The sequence below is a fragment of the Castanea sativa genome, chromosome 9, assembly GCF_040712315.1.
Source record: "Castanea sativa cultivar Marrone di Chiusa Pesio chromosome 9, ASM4071231v1".
Taxonomy (NCBI): Eukaryota; Viridiplantae; Streptophyta; class Magnoliopsida; order Fagales; family Fagaceae; genus Castanea; species Castanea sativa.
Genome location: NC_134021.1, coordinates 10948165 through 10966650, shown reverse-complemented (window position 1 = coordinate 10966650; position 18486 = coordinate 10948165). Strand labels below are relative to the sequence as shown.

Here is an 18486-nt window from a genome sequence, read left to right as displayed (position 1 = left end):
TGCACATTTGTCTCATCTTCATGCTTTGGTTCTTTCATCCTTAAACAATGTCTTATAGCTAGTTTATCAAAGAAAAAAAAAAGAGAGTTAACAAGGCATACTTAAAGAGACAAACTAGTATATTCAGTGACATCCATGCAGGCAGTATATTCAGCTATATTGCTATAAATATTCTAGAATCTTAAACTGAAATGCTCACACTACTCTTAGCACTTGTTTTTAACGGGATGTTCTAATTGGCAATACACAAGAACTTGGTTCAAGGATCTTTGATTTGGATTTCGAAGAAAATGAAGATACAAGCAGAGTTGGAAGGAAGGCTTGGTGATGGAGAAGAAGATGGTTATGATGCAGTTGTTGTGGGGTCTGGATATGGTGGCTCTGTTGCTGCTTGTCGGATGTCAATTGCAGGAATAAAGGTATGTTTAATTGAGAAAGGCCGGAGATGGGAAGCTCAAAATTTCCCAACTGACAGCTTTAAGATCATGTCCACAGTGAGGATGGAGAACCGGGATTTAGGCATTAGATTTGGCCCAAAAGATGCTCTATTCCAGGTTGTTTTCTCTTTTTATGATGTTCTCTTTGAACCCAAATATAAAGATGAAAAAGTGATTACACAATAATGTTTTAGCATATGGATATTTGGAATCATTGACAACCATGAACAAAAATATGAATCTGTTACTAGGACAATTCCTTGGTACATTTTTGTAGATATTTTACGAATTAATTGATGTAAATTGGTTGTCACCAAAAACACATTGAGCCTATAGAAGCCAAAAAAATGTAGTAGTCACATGAGTTGAAAACCTGGTTAAAATATCATTGGCTTCCTAACTGTAGGCTTCAGTGTAAATGATGAATATAATTTTTAACTGTTTGATGAAAATATAGGTTTATGAACAAAATGATTCTCTAGCAGCAGTGGCCTGTGGACTTGGTGGTGGTTCACTTGTGAATGCAGGAGTGATGCTGCCAACCCCAGTTTGTGCTAGAAGGAACCCAAAGTGGCCAAAGGAATGGGAAGGGGATTGGGATCATTGTGAAGCTTCAGCTGTTGCCATGCTAAGAACACAAAGTATTCCCATCAAGTTTCCTGCTGCCAAAGTCTTGGGAGAAATAGTTGACGAACAGATTGACAATTTATTTGAGACTTCAGTGAAGCTAAGCATGAATTTTGATCTTGAAGAGTCAATGGCTAATTCAATGACACCTCAAAAAATGGACAGCTGCTTGGCCTGTGGAAACTGTCTTGCTGGGTGTCCTTATAATGCCAAAAGTTCTACTGAAAAAAATTATCTAGTTTCAGCAATCCAGGCATATTTCTATTACTTCATATGTTAATAACTGCAAAACTATATTTTCATTTACTTGGTTCAGAAATGTTCCATAAATATAATTTGCTTCTCAGATTTTGTGGCTGAAAGTCCAAAATCAAAATGATGGTAAAGATTAGAACAGCATCAATTTGTTTAATACATTATTTTATAATTTTTTTGTATTTTCAAATGCTATAAGAAATAAAGAAAGTAATATTTGTTGGGTTGTCCAAACAGGTTCTTAATTTCCCTGTTAAAATTAGAATTTCTTTATGTGTGAAGTTAGAACAGAATGTCAAGTTCAGTATGTGGTTAAAAACCCATTTTATACTAGCCAAGAAGACGGCATAAATAGCAGAAAGAGAAGATGGTGTGTTTACTTAGATGAGATTGACTATATAACAAGTGATTTTGTAGTCCTCTCAGGTAGAAAGCAGTAGCAGCAAATAGTTTGTACCTTTTGTTAGAAATTTTGTTTAAAAAGATATGTTAACAAGTTCCAATTATATGTTTTCCCCAGCTGGAGTGTTTGGCACAACTGAGATACTTTTCCGGTCACAAATGCGTGGATTGAAACGTTCAGATGCACTTGGCTCTGGATTCAGCTGTAATGGAAATACTGTGGCCTATCTTGCTGGAAGCCCACTACCCTTGAATTCTTTTGGATTAGACCGAAAGCAACTCTCAAAGATACCTTTTCAAGAACGGCCAGGGCTGGCCATCTCTTCATCTTACATGTCTTCATTGGGTTTCACCATCCAGGTCTTGGAACTTCTCTAGTAAAACTTAAATTAACTATACTTCTAAATGGGGTGTTCCTTCATGTCAGATTATTTGATGATGAATCTGCTTTAGTAGCAAACAACACGTCAAATTTATCCTATGGGGAAACCAGATTATGAATTATATCTATATTTTGGCTTAACAGATGCTTCTGACATGCTGATTACCTAGGGGTGTTGAGTTTGACTTGAATTATGATCCAATATGCTGGTAGAATCCCCAACCTCATGAAAGAACATAGCCAGTGTGAAATTAATGTATCTCAATCCATACTCTATTGACAAATGGCATTAAAAATTAGGTAGCTGGTATGGTCAGTTTTTGAGTGGCTATGCAGTCTAGGTCTTTGCACTAATAAATTTCTATGAAGATAAAATCTCAAAGTATCCAAACATGCTTGCATACATAGACATGCATGAATTTAAAACTATAAACCATTTTTTTTTCATTGTGAACTTATCTGACACACCCTTTTTTCATTGGCACAGAATGCTGTACTTCCAACAGCTTATCCTCACCTGCTATTTAAAGGGATCACAACTTATGGTTGGCCAACTGGCTACTGGTTCTTTCACGGGATTATTGATAAGATAAGACATATTATAGGTTTGAAAGCAAGTCAAGCTATTGTTCTTAATGCAATGGGATATGATGAAAGTGATGGGAAAATTATGATGGAAAAGGACATGAACAGAATTTGCTTTAGTCCACCCCATGATCCTTTGCTCCCCCAAAAAATCAAAGCCTTTCAAAAACGAAGAAAGTAGGAGGAATTCTCTTCTTATCAAGGTACCGAAGCACATCGGAACATCTTCTAGGTGGGTGCAATGCATCATCTGATCCTTCATATGGTGTTTGCAACCCTAGTGGTCAGGTATTTAACCCAGAGTCTTCAGTCATGGTGCACCCAGGCCTCTATATCTGTGATGCTTCTCTGATCCCATGTTCTGTTGGCATAAACCCATGTTAGTAAGCACCTTGTACAGGATGTTCTCAAGCACAAGAAGGTTGAAACTGCTTATCAAAATCCACATTCTATCTCTAATAAGAATACAGAGAGTGGTTGGAGATCAATGGTCATGTTTAAAGAAACCATGAGGGGCTATGTGGGGGGTATGCCATGCACAGCTTATCTAAAAATGAAGATGAATTCTCAAGAACAGAAGGGCTTCAGTGAGTGGAAGCCGTGTATCAGCAATTGTTATCCTTTTCTGAGAGGGAAAGTTGGTGGGTATGTGGAATTTAAAGCAATTGAGAAGGATAAATTACATATCATAGATGGGAAAGTAAGTTTGTGTGAAGTAGATTACAGAGCTCCTTACACAGTACACACACTATATGCATTATCATCTTCTCCTTGCAGCTTCTTCTGGTTCAAGGTATGAGAAAGTTTAAATTCCCCGATCATTTTCTTTGATTATATTAAAGAATTAATAAATTCTATTTCATGCAGATATATTCTTGAGGGAAAGAAGATAATGAATCCTTATCTGTTTGCATTATGTGCATGGAGGGAGATGACGACACTGCATGATAGAGCTTCTAAAGAGTTTCATAAGCCTTAGAGGAAACAACAGAGGAAGGTTCATATGTCATCTATTATACACACTCTACAGAACCTATTTCCTACAGAGACCACAAGGGAGCCACAAGGACTTCACCCCATCAGATTTGTATCTTAAAATTTTATCCAAGCAGCACCCTCCATGAAATTAAAACAGGTATCAGGAATCTCAATCGATTGTTTAAGAGCATAAGAACTCAAATCTGCTATTTCTTGATGTCAGCATATAATGACTCTCAAGAGAATCAATGATAATAAAACTCAGAAAAGAAAGACTAAATAAAACTATGGGGTATTCATTTAAATTCTACCAATGTATTGATTAAAAACTTATGAAACACACTATCAAGATTAAATTTAGATAAGTTGATGGAAGAAGAAATATCCATCAACATTGACTTACACACTCAACTTGGAGATTGACTTAATTAATCAATAACATGATACCTGATGGAGCACAGAGTTCTTTGTTGTTACTTTTATTTTCTTACTTTATTACTTAAGTTTCTAATCTGGGTCCTTCATGTATATCATGCGGAGGATGGATTTATTATCAGTTGCAGGCAATGGAAGTGCAACCATATTTCTCAAAGCTTGAAGGACCAAAACAACCATATCCAATTCTCCTTCTTAATGGGTATTCTACTGAGAATTACTGGTTGCCCACTGAACCAAACGATCTAATCAGAACTTTACTAGAAGAAGGGCATGAAGTATGGTTATTGCAAACAAGGTTACACCCTTTGAACCCTTCAAATAACTTCACAATTGAAGATATTGGAAGATTTGATGTCCCTGCTGGTAAAGAATTCAGAAACATACCCCACTTGAAATCAATTCTTACTAACCTCCAATGTCTTGTCAGTACTCACTTTATTATTTTCTTTTGCATCAAGAAATAGGATCCTTGAATTGCATGGGAAGCACGTAAAGATACATGTTGTTGGACATTGTGTTGGAGGCTTAGCCATACATGTTGCTCTCATGGGAGGGCACCTCTCTGCAACCCATATAGCTTCTTTGTCTTGCACCAACTCTTCAATATTCATCAAGTTAAATCCTTTGTCCATGTTTAAAATGTGGCTTCCTCTGATCCCAGTAAACTCTCTCTCTCTCTCTCTCTCTCTCTCTCTCTCTCTCTGTTGCTGTAAAATATAGTTTTGTCTTGAAGACCTTGTTTGTTTTTGTTTTTCTTTGTTTTTATGTTGTCTTGTGTGGCTATGTTAATCTTCTTTATTCTGTCCCTTTCTACTATGCTCAGTCAATAAGAATAATAATCAGAATGACAATAACAAACAAACAAAATAAGATATCCAGGTCTAATGAAGGCATAATGTGATATAGCACAATTTTTTACAAATCCATTTCTCCTTTAGCTTAAGAAGGTTTTCAAATCAATTTGCAGCTTTCAATGGCCATGCTAGGCAAGAACACAGTTCTGCCTTTGTTGGAAACATCAAAGTCTAGTTTGCCTCATTGACTCTTCAAATCCATTACCCGTTTGATACCACATTATGAAAGATGCATCTGCAATGAGTGTGAGGTTTTTTCTGGTGTATTTGGAAACACATTCTGGCATGAAAACCTAAGCCCCAACATGCACTACTGGTTAAACAAAGAAAATGTGACAAAGCTTCCTATGGCAGCATTTCCCCACCTTAGAAAAATCTGCAATGCTGGTAACATTGTTGACAGTGAAGGAAACAACTCATATTTGATCCATCCTGAGAGAATGCCACTCCCTACGCTTTATATTTCTGGAGGAAGGAGTCTTCTTGTGACTCCGGAGACTTCTTTTCTTGCTAACAAATACATGAAGTTGCACCAGCCTGGATTTAGACATGAAAGAGTTGTAGTGGAGGGCTTTGGGCATTCGGACCTTTTGATTGGAGAAGAGTCATATTAGATCAGCTGAAAGAGAAAATGGTGCAATTAGTGTTGGGGGAAGGAAGTATAGCAAAGAGGCCATGGATTGGGAAGATGATCCTTACGAACAATATGGAGGTTTTAGCACTTGGTTTTCTCCTTGTGTTGTTATCTTGTTGTTTCTCATGTTAGTTGCACTATGCTTGTCAATGTTCAATGTGTTTTAATGAGGAAAAGTTATTTTATATCGTTTTAGTTGATCCTTATGAAGAATATGAAAAGGTATTGGCTAATGAAATTTGCGGCTACTTGATCTTTAAGTCAAACTACTAACAGTTCGTGGTTTTCATATATAGACTTCTGTTGTTGATGGATGTTATTCGTTTAGAAAATACTTTCTAACCATCGCTCACTCTTGGCGTAATGTTCACTCCATAGGTATAAGTACTCGTGAGGTGTGAAGAGTAAGGACCAAAGTTTAAGTCTCCAGGAGGGAGTTTCATACATATATATACATATAAGACTTATATTTATGTTGGACTTAGGCTTCATCTTAGGTTTCATTCTCATCTAGACCAAATTTAAATTAGTGTAAACTAAAAATTATAGAAAATTAATATTATTTGATATCAATATTTTTTTCCTTATATAGTATTATTATTATTATACACAGGGGCGGCCCAACATATTTTGGGGCCTAAGGCGAAACATTTATGCGGAGTCTTTAATATGTAAATATTAATTAAACAAAATTATTTAATACTAATCAAATTATGGTTAATTTGATACATTAAATACATAAATAATTCCAACTAGACTAATATTAATTTCATATAGAGAATCATAGTTGAACTATAAATATTAATAAAAAGAAATAAAAATATATTGAGATTAAAAAGATACTTTATTTTGGATATAAGACGATGCATAGTTAAATAAAGTTGTAATCTAATTTTTAATTTTATATTTTGATTTTAAGAGAGAGAGATAGGTAGATATTATTTGGTATGTGGCTTTGTAGGATATTAGTTTACAAAAATTAAAATCTCAAACTATTAGGAAAGATTAATCTATAATTGATGATTTAACACATTTGCAACATCTTTTTGAAATATTTTAGGGTTTCAATTGAGTTAAGGTTCTACTGGTCTTGTACTTTGAGAATCTTAAAAGAAATGAAAAAGAAAATGTACTAATTAAAAACACTATAAAATTTTCAAAATATAATGTGACATTGTCTTCATTGATGAACTTCATCAATTTAACTAATGAATGTTTATATCATTTTTTTGTGATTAATAACATGATAATTTGTAAGTCAATAGTAAAATTTGTAGTATTTTTAACATCATTAATAAAAAAAAAATGCACAACCTTTAGAAAATATATATAATTTTATAAAAATTTGGGCCTTTAACTATGGAAAATGGGGCCCTTTTTTCTAAGAAAAATTTTGTTTTTTGGTGGGGCCTTAGGCCTAGGACTTGGGTTGGCCCTGATTATACAAATGGTGGTTGGTAGGGTTGTCCAAGGACCCGCCGGACTGACCCACCCGCTGCTGCCGACCAGAACCCAACGCACCACCGACCGAACCGACTGCTCCGGTGATTGGAGACGGAGTTGATTCTCCAAAATCTGAGACCAACGGGTCGGAGATCGGATCTCCTCCTCTCAAATCCGAGAAACTCGATCCGACTGACCCATCATTTTTCCGGCGAGAAGGTGTTAGATCTAGGGGTGTCCACGGGTCGGTCCAGGTCGAGTTTGTGCCCAACCCGCGACTGACCCAACAGAATCGGGTGGAGGACGTTCAGACCCGCCGTCGACCGGCGAGCCTGTCGGATCGGGGCGGTCAGATAGGCATCGGAAAGCGGTCGGTTTCGGTCGGGTCGTCCACAGTGGAAAAGTCCGTTGAAATTGATTTTTTTCAGGCGAAAATTCGCCAGATCCGGCGGAGATCTCACCGGATCTAGTGAGATCTCGCTAGATCCGGTGAGATTTCCACTAGATCTGGTTGAGATCTCCCCAAATCCCGCATAAATCTCGTTGGATCTAGAGTAATATGACCAAAAATGCGCCGAAAAATCGTTGAATCGCCAGATTTTGTAAGCTCTCCGGTCGGGTCGGTTGAGGCGGGTTTTAGAGGAGAGAATCCGCCAACCGACCCGCCGGACTTGGTTTTTGGGATTCGCAACCCACCGCCAACTGTCGGAGCTCATGGGTCGGTCGCGGGTTGGTCGGTTGTTGTCGGGTCTGGTCGGTTGGATCGGGTCCGAGTCCGGGTCTGGGTGGACAGGCCTAGTTAGATCCGGTGTGATTTGAGATTTTTTCGGGAAGATTTAAGCTAGATCCGGCGAGATTTCGCTAGATTTTGCCGAAAGTGGCCAAGATCTCGCTGGATCTGGCGAGATCTGATCGGATTTCTACAGTTTTTCAAAAAAATTTCGCCGGAGTTCTACCGTTTTTCATCTTTTCTTGGCCGGATTCTCACCGTTTCGAAATAATCAATCCCGACCAATCCGCCCGAACTCTGTGGAAGCTCCGACCAGCCCGATCTGATCAACCTCTCCGGTCGGGGATGGGTTAAAATTTGGGAGACTCGATCTGGTCGGGTCGGTTTCGGGTTGGGCACAAACCCGAAACGGACCGACCCGTGGACAGGCCTAGTGATTGGACAAACTAAAATTGAGAATTTAGTAGATAACAATTTAAATGATTTTTTTATTACATTTGTTTCAAATAAACTTATATTTAGTTTATAAGTAGCTATTTTATATCTTCAAATATACAAGCATTAGTTCTATAAAAAAAAATATACAAACATTGTATATAAACTTGGTAAAATTTTAATACGCAATGAGTTATATATGCTTATTTGTAAATGTATCTCATGCATATGAATGAAGTTACAAGCTAGTATTTATAAAAGTATTAACAAAATTTTCTTTAAATGGTTTATAAACAAATGTCTCAAGGGCATTCGTTAACCGAATCTCTCTCTCATAATAGAAACGTGTGCATTTAAATGCGGCCAAGAACTCATTTGGCTGCATATATAAAGAGAAAAAGAAATGGGACGTTAACTTAGATATCATCATCAAATATCTTGGCAATCAATGTACAAGTATGAAAATAGAACCAATATTGCTCCATTAGCATTTTTAAGTTATTTTGAAATTTGTCACTTTTAATGAGCTTTCGATGGATTGTTTGATTTTTTAAAGTAAAGATGTAGAACTATATATATATATATATATATATATATATATATATATAATGCTAGGGTAAAATTCCATTTATAACAGTAGTTTTTTATCAATTAAAAAAAAAAATCCTGTGCACCTCATAGATCCAGAATTGAGTTAAAAGAATAAAATGTTCCATTATATGTTTACTAAAAAAATTATTTTATTCTTAGAATTGAGAATTTATTGCACTATAAGAAATGATATAATCAATAATAATGCTTAATTGTAAAGTTATCTTGCCGATGACAAAAAAAACACGAGTATAAATTTTTTTTTTGAACAAATACTTTCATATGAGTAATATAATTATTATATTTTTAGTAAGAACAAACTTTCAACTAACGTATATATTGTATGAAAGAAGAGGGATGGAAATTTCCTCCAGTCATATATATATACAGAACTAACTGACCTCTTCTCAAAAAAATATATATATACTTGCTTTTCAATTGTATGCCCATTTTAGCGAATAACCATATGTTGAGTCATGCCCCCCTAGTCTATTCATAATTTACGGCTATGTTAAGATATAAGGAAAACTATAAAAATTAGTTCACATTGTACTATCAAATATCAATATAACACTTATATTGTTTTTCAAAAAAAAAAAAATTGTGAAATTTACATTATAAACTAATCAAATGTGTACTACATTATACATATTTTATAAATGTAAATCTTGATAGCATCAATATAAGATTTACACTACGTTGATGATACTTGATAGTATCAGTCTCTCTTCCATAAAATTAATTAATTATTTACTCATAAAAAAAAAATTCAATCTTGATAGTATCAAATACGTTATTATTGTAACAATGTTGTACACTATTGTAAGGTCACAATTGGTACCTAAGCCCAAACAAAAGGAATGGTATAGGTCCAAAGAGTTCAATACAATAAATTTATAAAGTGTGAGTAAGAAATTTTGTTTCTAATGAGTTTAAACGGTAACAACAATGACCCAAGGTTACAAAATGATAAAGATGGATGAGTTTATATGTTGAAATTTATCCTCAGATTCAAGCCGAGGACTAGATTCTTATCTTTCTCTTCTCTTAAAGATTGATTACAAATATCCAGTCTACAGTGTTTTTCTTCTTCTCCCTCATTCCTTTTTTCTCCGGAATCTCCCTCATTCTTATACCTCCTCCCCTTCATTCTTGCTCTCCACGTGTAGATCTAGGCGGCTAACATGGATACTTGTCCCATCAGCACCTTCTTGAAGTCTTTAGGTAATAGTTGTAAGGCTGAAAATCACTGTTCATATATTACTTCCTCATTAATGCAGCCAGTGACTTAGGTAAAGAGCATTTAATGCGGTGGTAGAAGCTTTCTTTAAGATATTTCCCATCCGTTCTTCCTCTCTGTGACCTTGTGAAACATATCTTGATCCACAAGACCTTCTAAAATATCATTATAGTTAACATGGCGTACCATTTGACCTTCACTTCACTTTGCCGAGGAAATACTCCTCTTCAGACTACTTCCACTAACCTCTTTTGCAACAGTTTGCTCGTGGGCCTTTAAGTTTGACATCCTTATTACCATCAATCCGTCCTCGGACAGGTAAGCATCCTCGAATACAGCCCATGGCCCATAAACGCATCTTAGGCTTTTTATCCCCACAATAGCTCCTAAAAACTCCATTTTTCTCTCCCATCCGAGGAGAAAATTGGGGTTTTGATCCAACGTAACCGCTTCTACACACTTCTCCAATCTCTACACGTGAGAATGTCGTTTCCCACTCCTGTAACTGTTTCTGATGCTTCAAAACCCGTGATGCCCCATTAAATGCTCCAGGTGGCACCCTGTCTTTCACATTCAACGGTGCGATGCGAATCCCACGGTCAGAATTTCTCCTTGAATTTTGAGCGGGATAACTCCCACTCAATCTCGCTTTCGTATAAAACGTTTGGGAGATCATAATTTTCCCATTACTTCATAAACCGGTTAGCCCTTAAGAATCCCTTACTTTCCTAATTCTCAAGAAGTTTCTAAAGAGTCATCTGTTCTTTCTCTCGTAAGTTTTCACGCTCCTAACTTCTTTTTCTCCTTGGCCCATCTCCTCGACCTCTTAATCTTTTCCCCTTTTTCAAAATCTTCATTTTTATTTTGTTTAAATGAGTAGATTCAAAGACCTAGTAGATACTCCTACTGGTATGGAGGGCTTTCGAGGCTACTTGTATAACAATAGGTTGTGCTCGCACCAATGTGCACCTAATGTATTTAGAATCTTAGGTAATGTCGACGCTCTCAATAAGTAGATGGGTTTGAGACTCACATGGCACGACGTTGTCCATATGTATAAGTGCCACTCACTTATTGACTTGGGGTATTACCTCAAGTCTAGGTCTAGTGTTGTTAGGCTTGTATTGTGTCTTTCCAAATCCAACAAGGGCATGAAGGACGACTACCTAATTGCCTCCGAGGAATGGCACGACGGTCTTCACTACCCAGTCGAGGAGGACACCAAGTGTGACTCCATAAGGTTAGGCCCCTTGGAACGGGGTTTAGTTCTTCTAACTTTATCATTCATTTTTTTTGTTGTATATTAGTTTCCTTTTGGTGGCGGATTTTATTGGTCTGACCATGATTGGCTCCTCGGATGTTTTTGTAGACAAGCAACACATAGCGCCCCGCTTAAGCCTAACCAACGTCAAAGACCTCAACAGAATTTTAAGGTCTGAGGAGTTTGTGAGTGAAGACAGACAGCTGAGGGCGGTCCATCTCATCTTAGGCTTTGAACCAATATCGACCATCTTCCAAGACGTAGGTAATGCAATCACAGTAGGCGACCGTAGGCGCCGAAGAATAGACGTCTCTAAAGCAGGATTTCTTGCCTCATGAGACCTGCCCGACGAGCCTCCTCTCCTCCTTCTCACATGCCCAATAGCAGCAATCCCCCCTCCTATACATCCCGAAGTAGCATGCTTGTCTCTCGATAAAGAAAGAGACCAATTACTCGAGAAAGAAGAAGAGGAGTGAATCAATCTAATCAACCTATCAGACTCTGAGAGCGAACCTGATAGATTAACAGCCCATTTTCCTCCTTTGATAATCGTCGAGGTAGATAGCGAGACCAAGGAAGAATCAATGGCTTTGAATCCAAGGAAGGGTTTGAAGGATCTAATGGCTGCTAGGCAGAAAGGGTCGTCATCCAAAGAGGCCCCTAAATCCCAATTGCCCCTCATTTTTCCTCCTCAACCTCCTCCTCCTACAACACCACTAGCCTGCTTCCTATAGCAGATTTAAAGAAGAAAAGGAAGGAGCAAGATGTAGAGGAAGGTGAGCTAGTCCTCAAAAAGGGGCCAAGCAACAAAAGATAGCCAAGGACAAGCAGGTTGTTCCTGCAGACAATAGGGAAGAGACAACTACTCCTAAGGGACATCAACAACGCGTTTGGGCCCCCTGGTTGGAATTGGATGGGGCTGCTATATCATTGAATGCCTTAATAAGGGAATTCTAGAGAGGGCATTTGGCCTACCTCGCCGAAGCTCTAGAGCAACCCCTCCTCTTACCTAAAGACATGGACGCCCTGAAGCGTATGAGGCAGCCAGACCTTTTCATGTTGCTGAAGAGGGACCTTGCTATGGTGAGTTTTTTCCATCACATTAAGTATATAAATGCTAAGACACATTTATATATATATATAAGCTCTACTATTCTTGTGCAGGTTGTTTAGGAAGTTTTTATTACTAAGGAGTGGATCAAGGACGCTAAGAAAGAGACCAATGCCGAGATCCAAGCCCACACTGAGACCATCAAAGCCCTAGGGCCGTGAAGGAAGAAAAACAAGAATTGGCTGATAAGCTGGTTGCCGAGGAGAAGGCGTGGAAAAGCACTGAATCTGGTATAGCGAGTGCTCAGAGACAGGCTGAAGATCAACGTAAACAATTGCATCTTAAAGAGATAGATCTGGCCACTTAATAGCAGCGAGTTCTAGACCTCAAAGCCGATCTGAAGAATGCCAAAGCCCTTGCTCGGGCAGCCGAGGAAGTTGCGGAGGCCGCTCGGCAAGCATCCTACAACCGCGGAGTAGAAGAAACCAAGGTTCGATTAGCTGAGGAGCTAGCCGAGGTATGCCGAGATCACTGCATGGAAACTTGGGAGAAAGCCCTTAACCTTGCACGGGTCCCTGATTCCTTGAAGTGGAGGTAACCTGGGAGTGTATACTATCCTCTCGACATCCATGAAATCCCAGCTGCCTCTACACTTTCCTCTACCATTACTTAAGAATCCTCTAAACAGCCTCTAGCTGCACAGGGCCTTCCTCCTCCCTCTGAGGCTTCAAAAGAATCCAACCAAGCTGGCAATCGGGGCCAAAAGGAGGGAGAAGACAAGGATAAGAGTAAGGGCAAGGAGGTCAAGCCTCCCTCAGAGACTAAGGAGGCTGCCAAGCCTAAAGATGCAACGGCCAAGGTGAAAGAGGTAGAGGCCAAATCTAAAGAGGTTGGGTCCCAAGGCAAGGATGTTGTTACCTCTAACCAAAGCCTAGCTCCTAGGGTTTTATTTCTTTCGCGGCCATTTTTCCCTTTCTTTTGTAATTTTATCTTTATACCTTTTCCTTGAGGATGGCATTTTGCCCCTGTATGTAATGAGATTTTTTGTAAGCAAATTGACCCTCCACGAGGCTTAAATTAATGAGAATTGCAAGTTCTTTGTTCATGGTGTTTGTTTATGCTTGTACTCTTCCCTTATGTAATTTCTATTTTCCTTAGCATTCATTTAGTAGGATAGTGAGACACGCCCCATTTTAATATCTACATAAACAATAATACTAAAACAAACATCTCTAAATCCATAATTTCAGTAAAACACACTTTCAACTTAATGATCCATACATCATATCAGAGCTATCATCCACATCATTTCCTCTAAGCCTAAAGACTTTAAGGATGTAATCAAATATTGACTAGACAACATGTGTGTGTGTGTGTGTGTGTGTGTGTGTGTGTGTGTGTGTGTGTGTGTGTATAATGTGCTTACAAATGCTTTAAGTGATGCTCATGAACTCCAATTTACCCAGATCACTGTGGTCCGAGGAGCAAAATGTAACCAAAATCAATTTCCAAAATTAGAAAAATAATATAATATATCAATTTTTCCTAAGGCATGTGGTTTGAGGATCCAGGCAAAGCCAAATTTCTGTTTGATTCTTAGAGATATAATAGAAGATATCAATTTTTCCAAGATATGTGGTTTTAGGAGCTAGGCATAACCAAGGTTCTGTTTGATACTTAGAGAAATAATGGAAGATATCAATTTTTCCAAGGTATGTGGTCCGAGGAGCCAGGCATAGCCAAGGTTCTGTTTGATTCTTCGAGAAATAATGGAAGATATCAATTTTTCTAAGGGATGTGGTCCAAGAAGTCAGGCATAGCCGAGGTTCTGTTTGATTCTTAGAGACAATAAACGTAACGCATAAATTAATAGACTATATATAACTGGAAAAACTTTCATTAATAATAATACCTTCATAGGTTATTTACATTTCAGGGACCTGGTACAACAGTTTCGTCCAGATTTTCAAGATAATAAGCTCCTATTCCAGCTACTGAGATGATGGGATATGGCCCTTCCCAGTTTGGCCCTAATTTTCCCCAAGCTGGATTTTTTGCAGTACCCAGAACTTTCCTCAACACCAAATCCCCTGGCGCCAGTGGTCTTAGCTTCACGTTCGAGTCATAACCCTGTTTAAGCTTGTGTTGATAGTATGCTAGCTGAACCATAGCATTTTTCCTTCATTCTTCAACTAAGTCCAGACTTTTCTCTAACAATCCGCCATTGTTGCTTGGACTAAAAGAGCTCGTCCTCAGCGTTGGAAAACCTGTCTCGAGAAGAATTACCGTCTCGGCCCTAAAAGTCACTGAAAAAAGGCTCTCTCATGTGGACCTACAGGGTGTAGTCCTGTAGGTCCAAAGGACATGTGGTAGCTCTTCCACCCATCGCTCCTTAGCATCATCCAACCTCTTCTTAAACCCATTAACTATTACCTTATTAACAGCCTTGGCCTGTCCATTCCCTTACGGATAAGTCGAAGTGGAATATCTGTTTGTAATACCCAGATTGCAGCAATATCTTCTAAAGGCCTTACTATCAAATTGAACGCTATTATTTGAGATAAGGGTATGAGGAATTCTGAACCGGGTGACAATATTTTTCCAAATAAATCTTCTTGCGTCCAAATCCCTGATATTTGATAGTGGCTCGATTTTAACCCATTTAGTAAAGTAATCCGTGCCGACCAGTAGAAATCTCATATTCCCTGTTGCCTTGGAGAAGGGTCCTACAATGTCCAAGCCCCATTGAGCGAAAGGCCAAGGACTGGATAGAGGATTAAGAACTCCTCCTGGTTGATGAATGTTGGGAGCAAACCTGTGACATTTGTCACACTTTTTTACATACTCCAGTGCTTTCTTCTGCATATTAGGCCACCAACATCCTTGAGTAAGGGCTCTATGAAACAAGAATCTTCCCCCTGTATGACTTCCACAAATCCCCTCATGCAATTCTTCTAGAAGCAGCTCTGTTGCTTCAGCGTGCATACACAGCAGGTATGGTCCTGAAAAAGAGCGTTTGTACAACTTTTTATCCTTTGACAGCCAAAATTGAGGAGCCTTCCTACGTACTTTGTTAGCTTCAAATTTTTCTTCAAGTAAGATATTCTCTTTAAGATATAGCACAACGAGGTCCATCCAACTAGGTCTCACTTTGATCTGATGAACACGGACTACATCTACATTCATCTTAGTAGGCATACATAAATCTTCCACTAAAATAACCCGAGGTAAACTCTATGCCAAGGACATTGCTAGGGCGGCTAGAGAGTCGGCATGAGTGTTCTTATTTCTAGAGATTTGCATCAAAGTGAAAGATTCAAAATTTGATTGCAAACGTCTAACCTGACTTAAATATTCCTGCATCTTCGGATCTCTGGCCTCCCCTTCCACTTGGCCTACAACCAACCTTGAGTCCGAGAACATCTCCATGTTCTTCCCTTCCATTTTTCGAACCATGGTCATCCCTATTAGTAGAGATTCATACTCAGCTTTATTATTCGTAGCCGAAAAACTCATTCTCGAGGACTTTTCAATGACGATCTTATCTGGAGATATTATAACTAGCCCAACTCTAGATTCTCTTTGATTTGCTGCACCATCCATGTACACCTTCCAAGATAAAGATTCCTTCAGGGAGATCATGCCAACTGATTTGTTATCCATGTCCGATCTCTTCGTATGTTCTTCTAATGAGGGCTTAGTGAACTTGGCCACCAAGTCAGCAGGGACCTGGCCTTTCATAGAGGTGCGTGGCATGTACTTTATATCAAAAGCCCCCAGAATTGTTCCCCACTTGGCAATCCTTCCAGTATAACCAGCGCTCCGAAGTAAAGACCTAAGTGGGAGTTGGGTTAGGACCACAACTGTGTGAGACTGGAAGTAATGGGGAAGCTTTCGTGTGGCATGTACCACTGCCAAAATGGCTTTTTCCAGTGGTAAGTAGCGGATCTCAGCTTTGTGCAATGACTTATTTACATAATAGACTGGCCTTTGAACACCGTTGTCAACCCTTATTAGTACCAAGCTGACAGCATGGGAAACTACAGAGATATAAGCAAACAACACCTCATCTACCTCAGGCCTAGACATAATAGGTGGCCGAGAAAGATATTCTTTAAGCTGTTGAAAAGCCAAAGCACACTCCTCAGTCCATTCAAATCCCTTCCATTTATTCAACAACTAGAAGAAAGGCCTACATCTGTCCGCGGACCTAGAAATAAATCGATTTAAAGCAGCCATCATTCCTGTCAATCTTTGAACTTCCTTAGGATTACGAGGTGGCTGCAAGTTGTTAATTACCTTAACTTGATTAGGATTAACTTCGATTCTACGATGTGTAACCATGAAGCCCAGAAATTTACCGGATCCTACGCCAAAAGAGCATTTGGAAGCATTTAGGTGTAACTTATACTTCCTTAGTATCTCGAAGACGTTTTCAAGATTCCCAACATGCTTGGACACCACCTTACTCTTTACCACCATGTCATCCACATAAACTTCAATGCTCTTCTCCAACTGCGACTCGCACATCCTGGTCATCATCCTCTGGTAAGTGGCCCCTGCATTCTTCAAACCGAAAGACATTACCTTATAATGATAGTTTCCTATAGGAGTGACGAAGGCTGCTTTCTCTTGATCATCCAAAGTCAAAGGTATTTGGTGATAACCTTGAAAAGCATCTAGAAAACTCATCTGAAGATGCCTAGCCGTGGCATCGACCAACTGATCAATGCGAGGCATGGGGAAAAGATCTTTGGGACACGCTTTATTCAAATCAGTAAAGTCTACGCATACCCGCCACTTGCCATTCTTCTTCTTAACCACCACCGTATTGGCCAACCAATCAGAATAAAATACCTCTTTGATAGCTCCCGCCTACTTGAGTTTAATTACTTCTTCTTTGACAGCTTCAGAATGTTCCTTAGATGATCGCCGAGGTGGTTGCTTTCTCGGTACAACAGTGAGGTTAACATTCAAATGATGACAAATGAAGCTCGGATCCACCCCAGGGGTCTCGTAAGCATTCCAAGCAAAAACATCCAAGTTTCACTTAAGGGACTTCACCAATTCCTCTTTCTCCTGAGGAGGTAGCTGAGCGCCTACTTGAAAATACTTCTCTTTATCATCACCTATAGAAACTCGCTCTAAGGCTTCACATTCTACTTCTACCGATAGGCCCCCTGACAACACCGGCTCCTTTAATTGCTACAAACCATGCTCATTTAATGCCGAGGACCCACCTTCAGCCTAATGTCTAACTGCAGCCACCATACACTGCCTCGCCGTAGACTAGCTTTCGATCAACTCTTCAACTAGGCCCCCAGATGGATATTTCACTTTCAAATGCAAAGTAGAAGGGACAACCCCATGGCATGAAGCCAGGTCTCGCCACAATAGCTGTATATGGAGAATATGCATCCACCACTATAAAGTTGACCTCTACAACTTCTGACCCCGTTTGTACTGGCAACCTGACTTGCCCCATTGGTATAACCATCTTCCCATCGAAACCTACTAGAGGTGAATCATAACTAGTTAAATCCTCTGGTTTTAACCCTAAGCCTTTATACAAGTCGGGGTACATAATTTCTACCCCACTACCTTGATCCACCATCACATGCCTCACATCATAACCCCCTATCCTGAGCGTGACCACCAGAGTATTATCGTGTGGTTGTATAGTTTCAAACTTATCCTTCTCTGAGAAACTTAATGCCAGTTGTAGTGCAACCTTAGCCCTCTTCGGCTCATGATTAGAGTTCTTGGGTAGTGGCCGAACCACAGTCATTACTCGGGAGGGACAAGAACCCATCCTCCTAGGAGTCGCGAAAATGACATTAATAATGCTTAATAGAGGCTTTGAAGAGATGTTCTCGAGTGTTGGAGCCCGTATGATCAGTTTTCCCATTGGACCTATATAAGAATTGTTTCAACCTTCCATCTCTAACCAATTGCTCCAAATGATACCATAAGTCTCTGCAATTCTCGGTGGTGTATCCTCGCTCCTGGTGATATTGATAATGAAGATTTTGGTTACGTCTGGTGGGGTTTCCACTCATTTTGTTAGGCCATTTGAAGTATGGTTCGTTCTTAATCTTCTCCAAAATTTGATGAACTGGCTCTCGGAACACCGTGTTGACGAC

The 18486-nt window shown here is 39.1% G+C and overlaps 2 protein-coding genes across 6 annotated transcripts; one reads left to right on the top strand and one right to left on the bottom strand.

Annotated features, from left to right (window-relative positions):
• Window positions 1-75: 75 nt before the first annotated feature.
• Window positions 76-5777, top strand: LOC142610304 (uncharacterized). 5 transcript variants are annotated; one of them, XM_075782094.1, is made up of 9 exons: window positions 76-419; window positions 496-554; window positions 895-1745; window positions 1840-2081; window positions 2591-3481; window positions 3556-3823; window positions 4224-4467; window positions 4563-4764; window positions 5072-5777. In XM_075782094.1, exons 3-5 carry the CDS (start codon window positions 1592-1594, stop codon window positions 2867-2869), a joined length of 675 nt encoding a protein of 224 aa, XP_075638209.1. In that variant the 5' UTR covers window positions 76-419; window positions 496-554; window positions 895-1591; the 3' UTR covers window positions 2870-3481; window positions 3556-3823; window positions 4224-4467; window positions 4563-4764; window positions 5072-5777. The 5 variants fall into 5 exon arrangements, with proteins under 5 accessions (XP_075638209.1, XP_075638207.1, XP_075638206.1 ...); XM_075782092.1 differs by having other exon boundaries at window positions 76-554; window positions 895-1317; window positions 4230-4467; XM_075782091.1 differs by having other exon boundaries at window positions 76-554; window positions 895-1317; window positions 4569-4764.
• Window positions 5778-15577: 9800 nt separating this feature from the next.
• Window positions 15578-16432, bottom strand: LOC142608740 (uncharacterized). The gene has a single exon (XM_075780426.1). The coding sequence runs from the start codon at window positions 16430-16432 to the stop codon at window positions 15578-15580; it is 855 nt and encodes a 284-aa protein (XP_075636541.1).
• Window positions 16433-18486: the final 2054 nt, after the last annotated feature.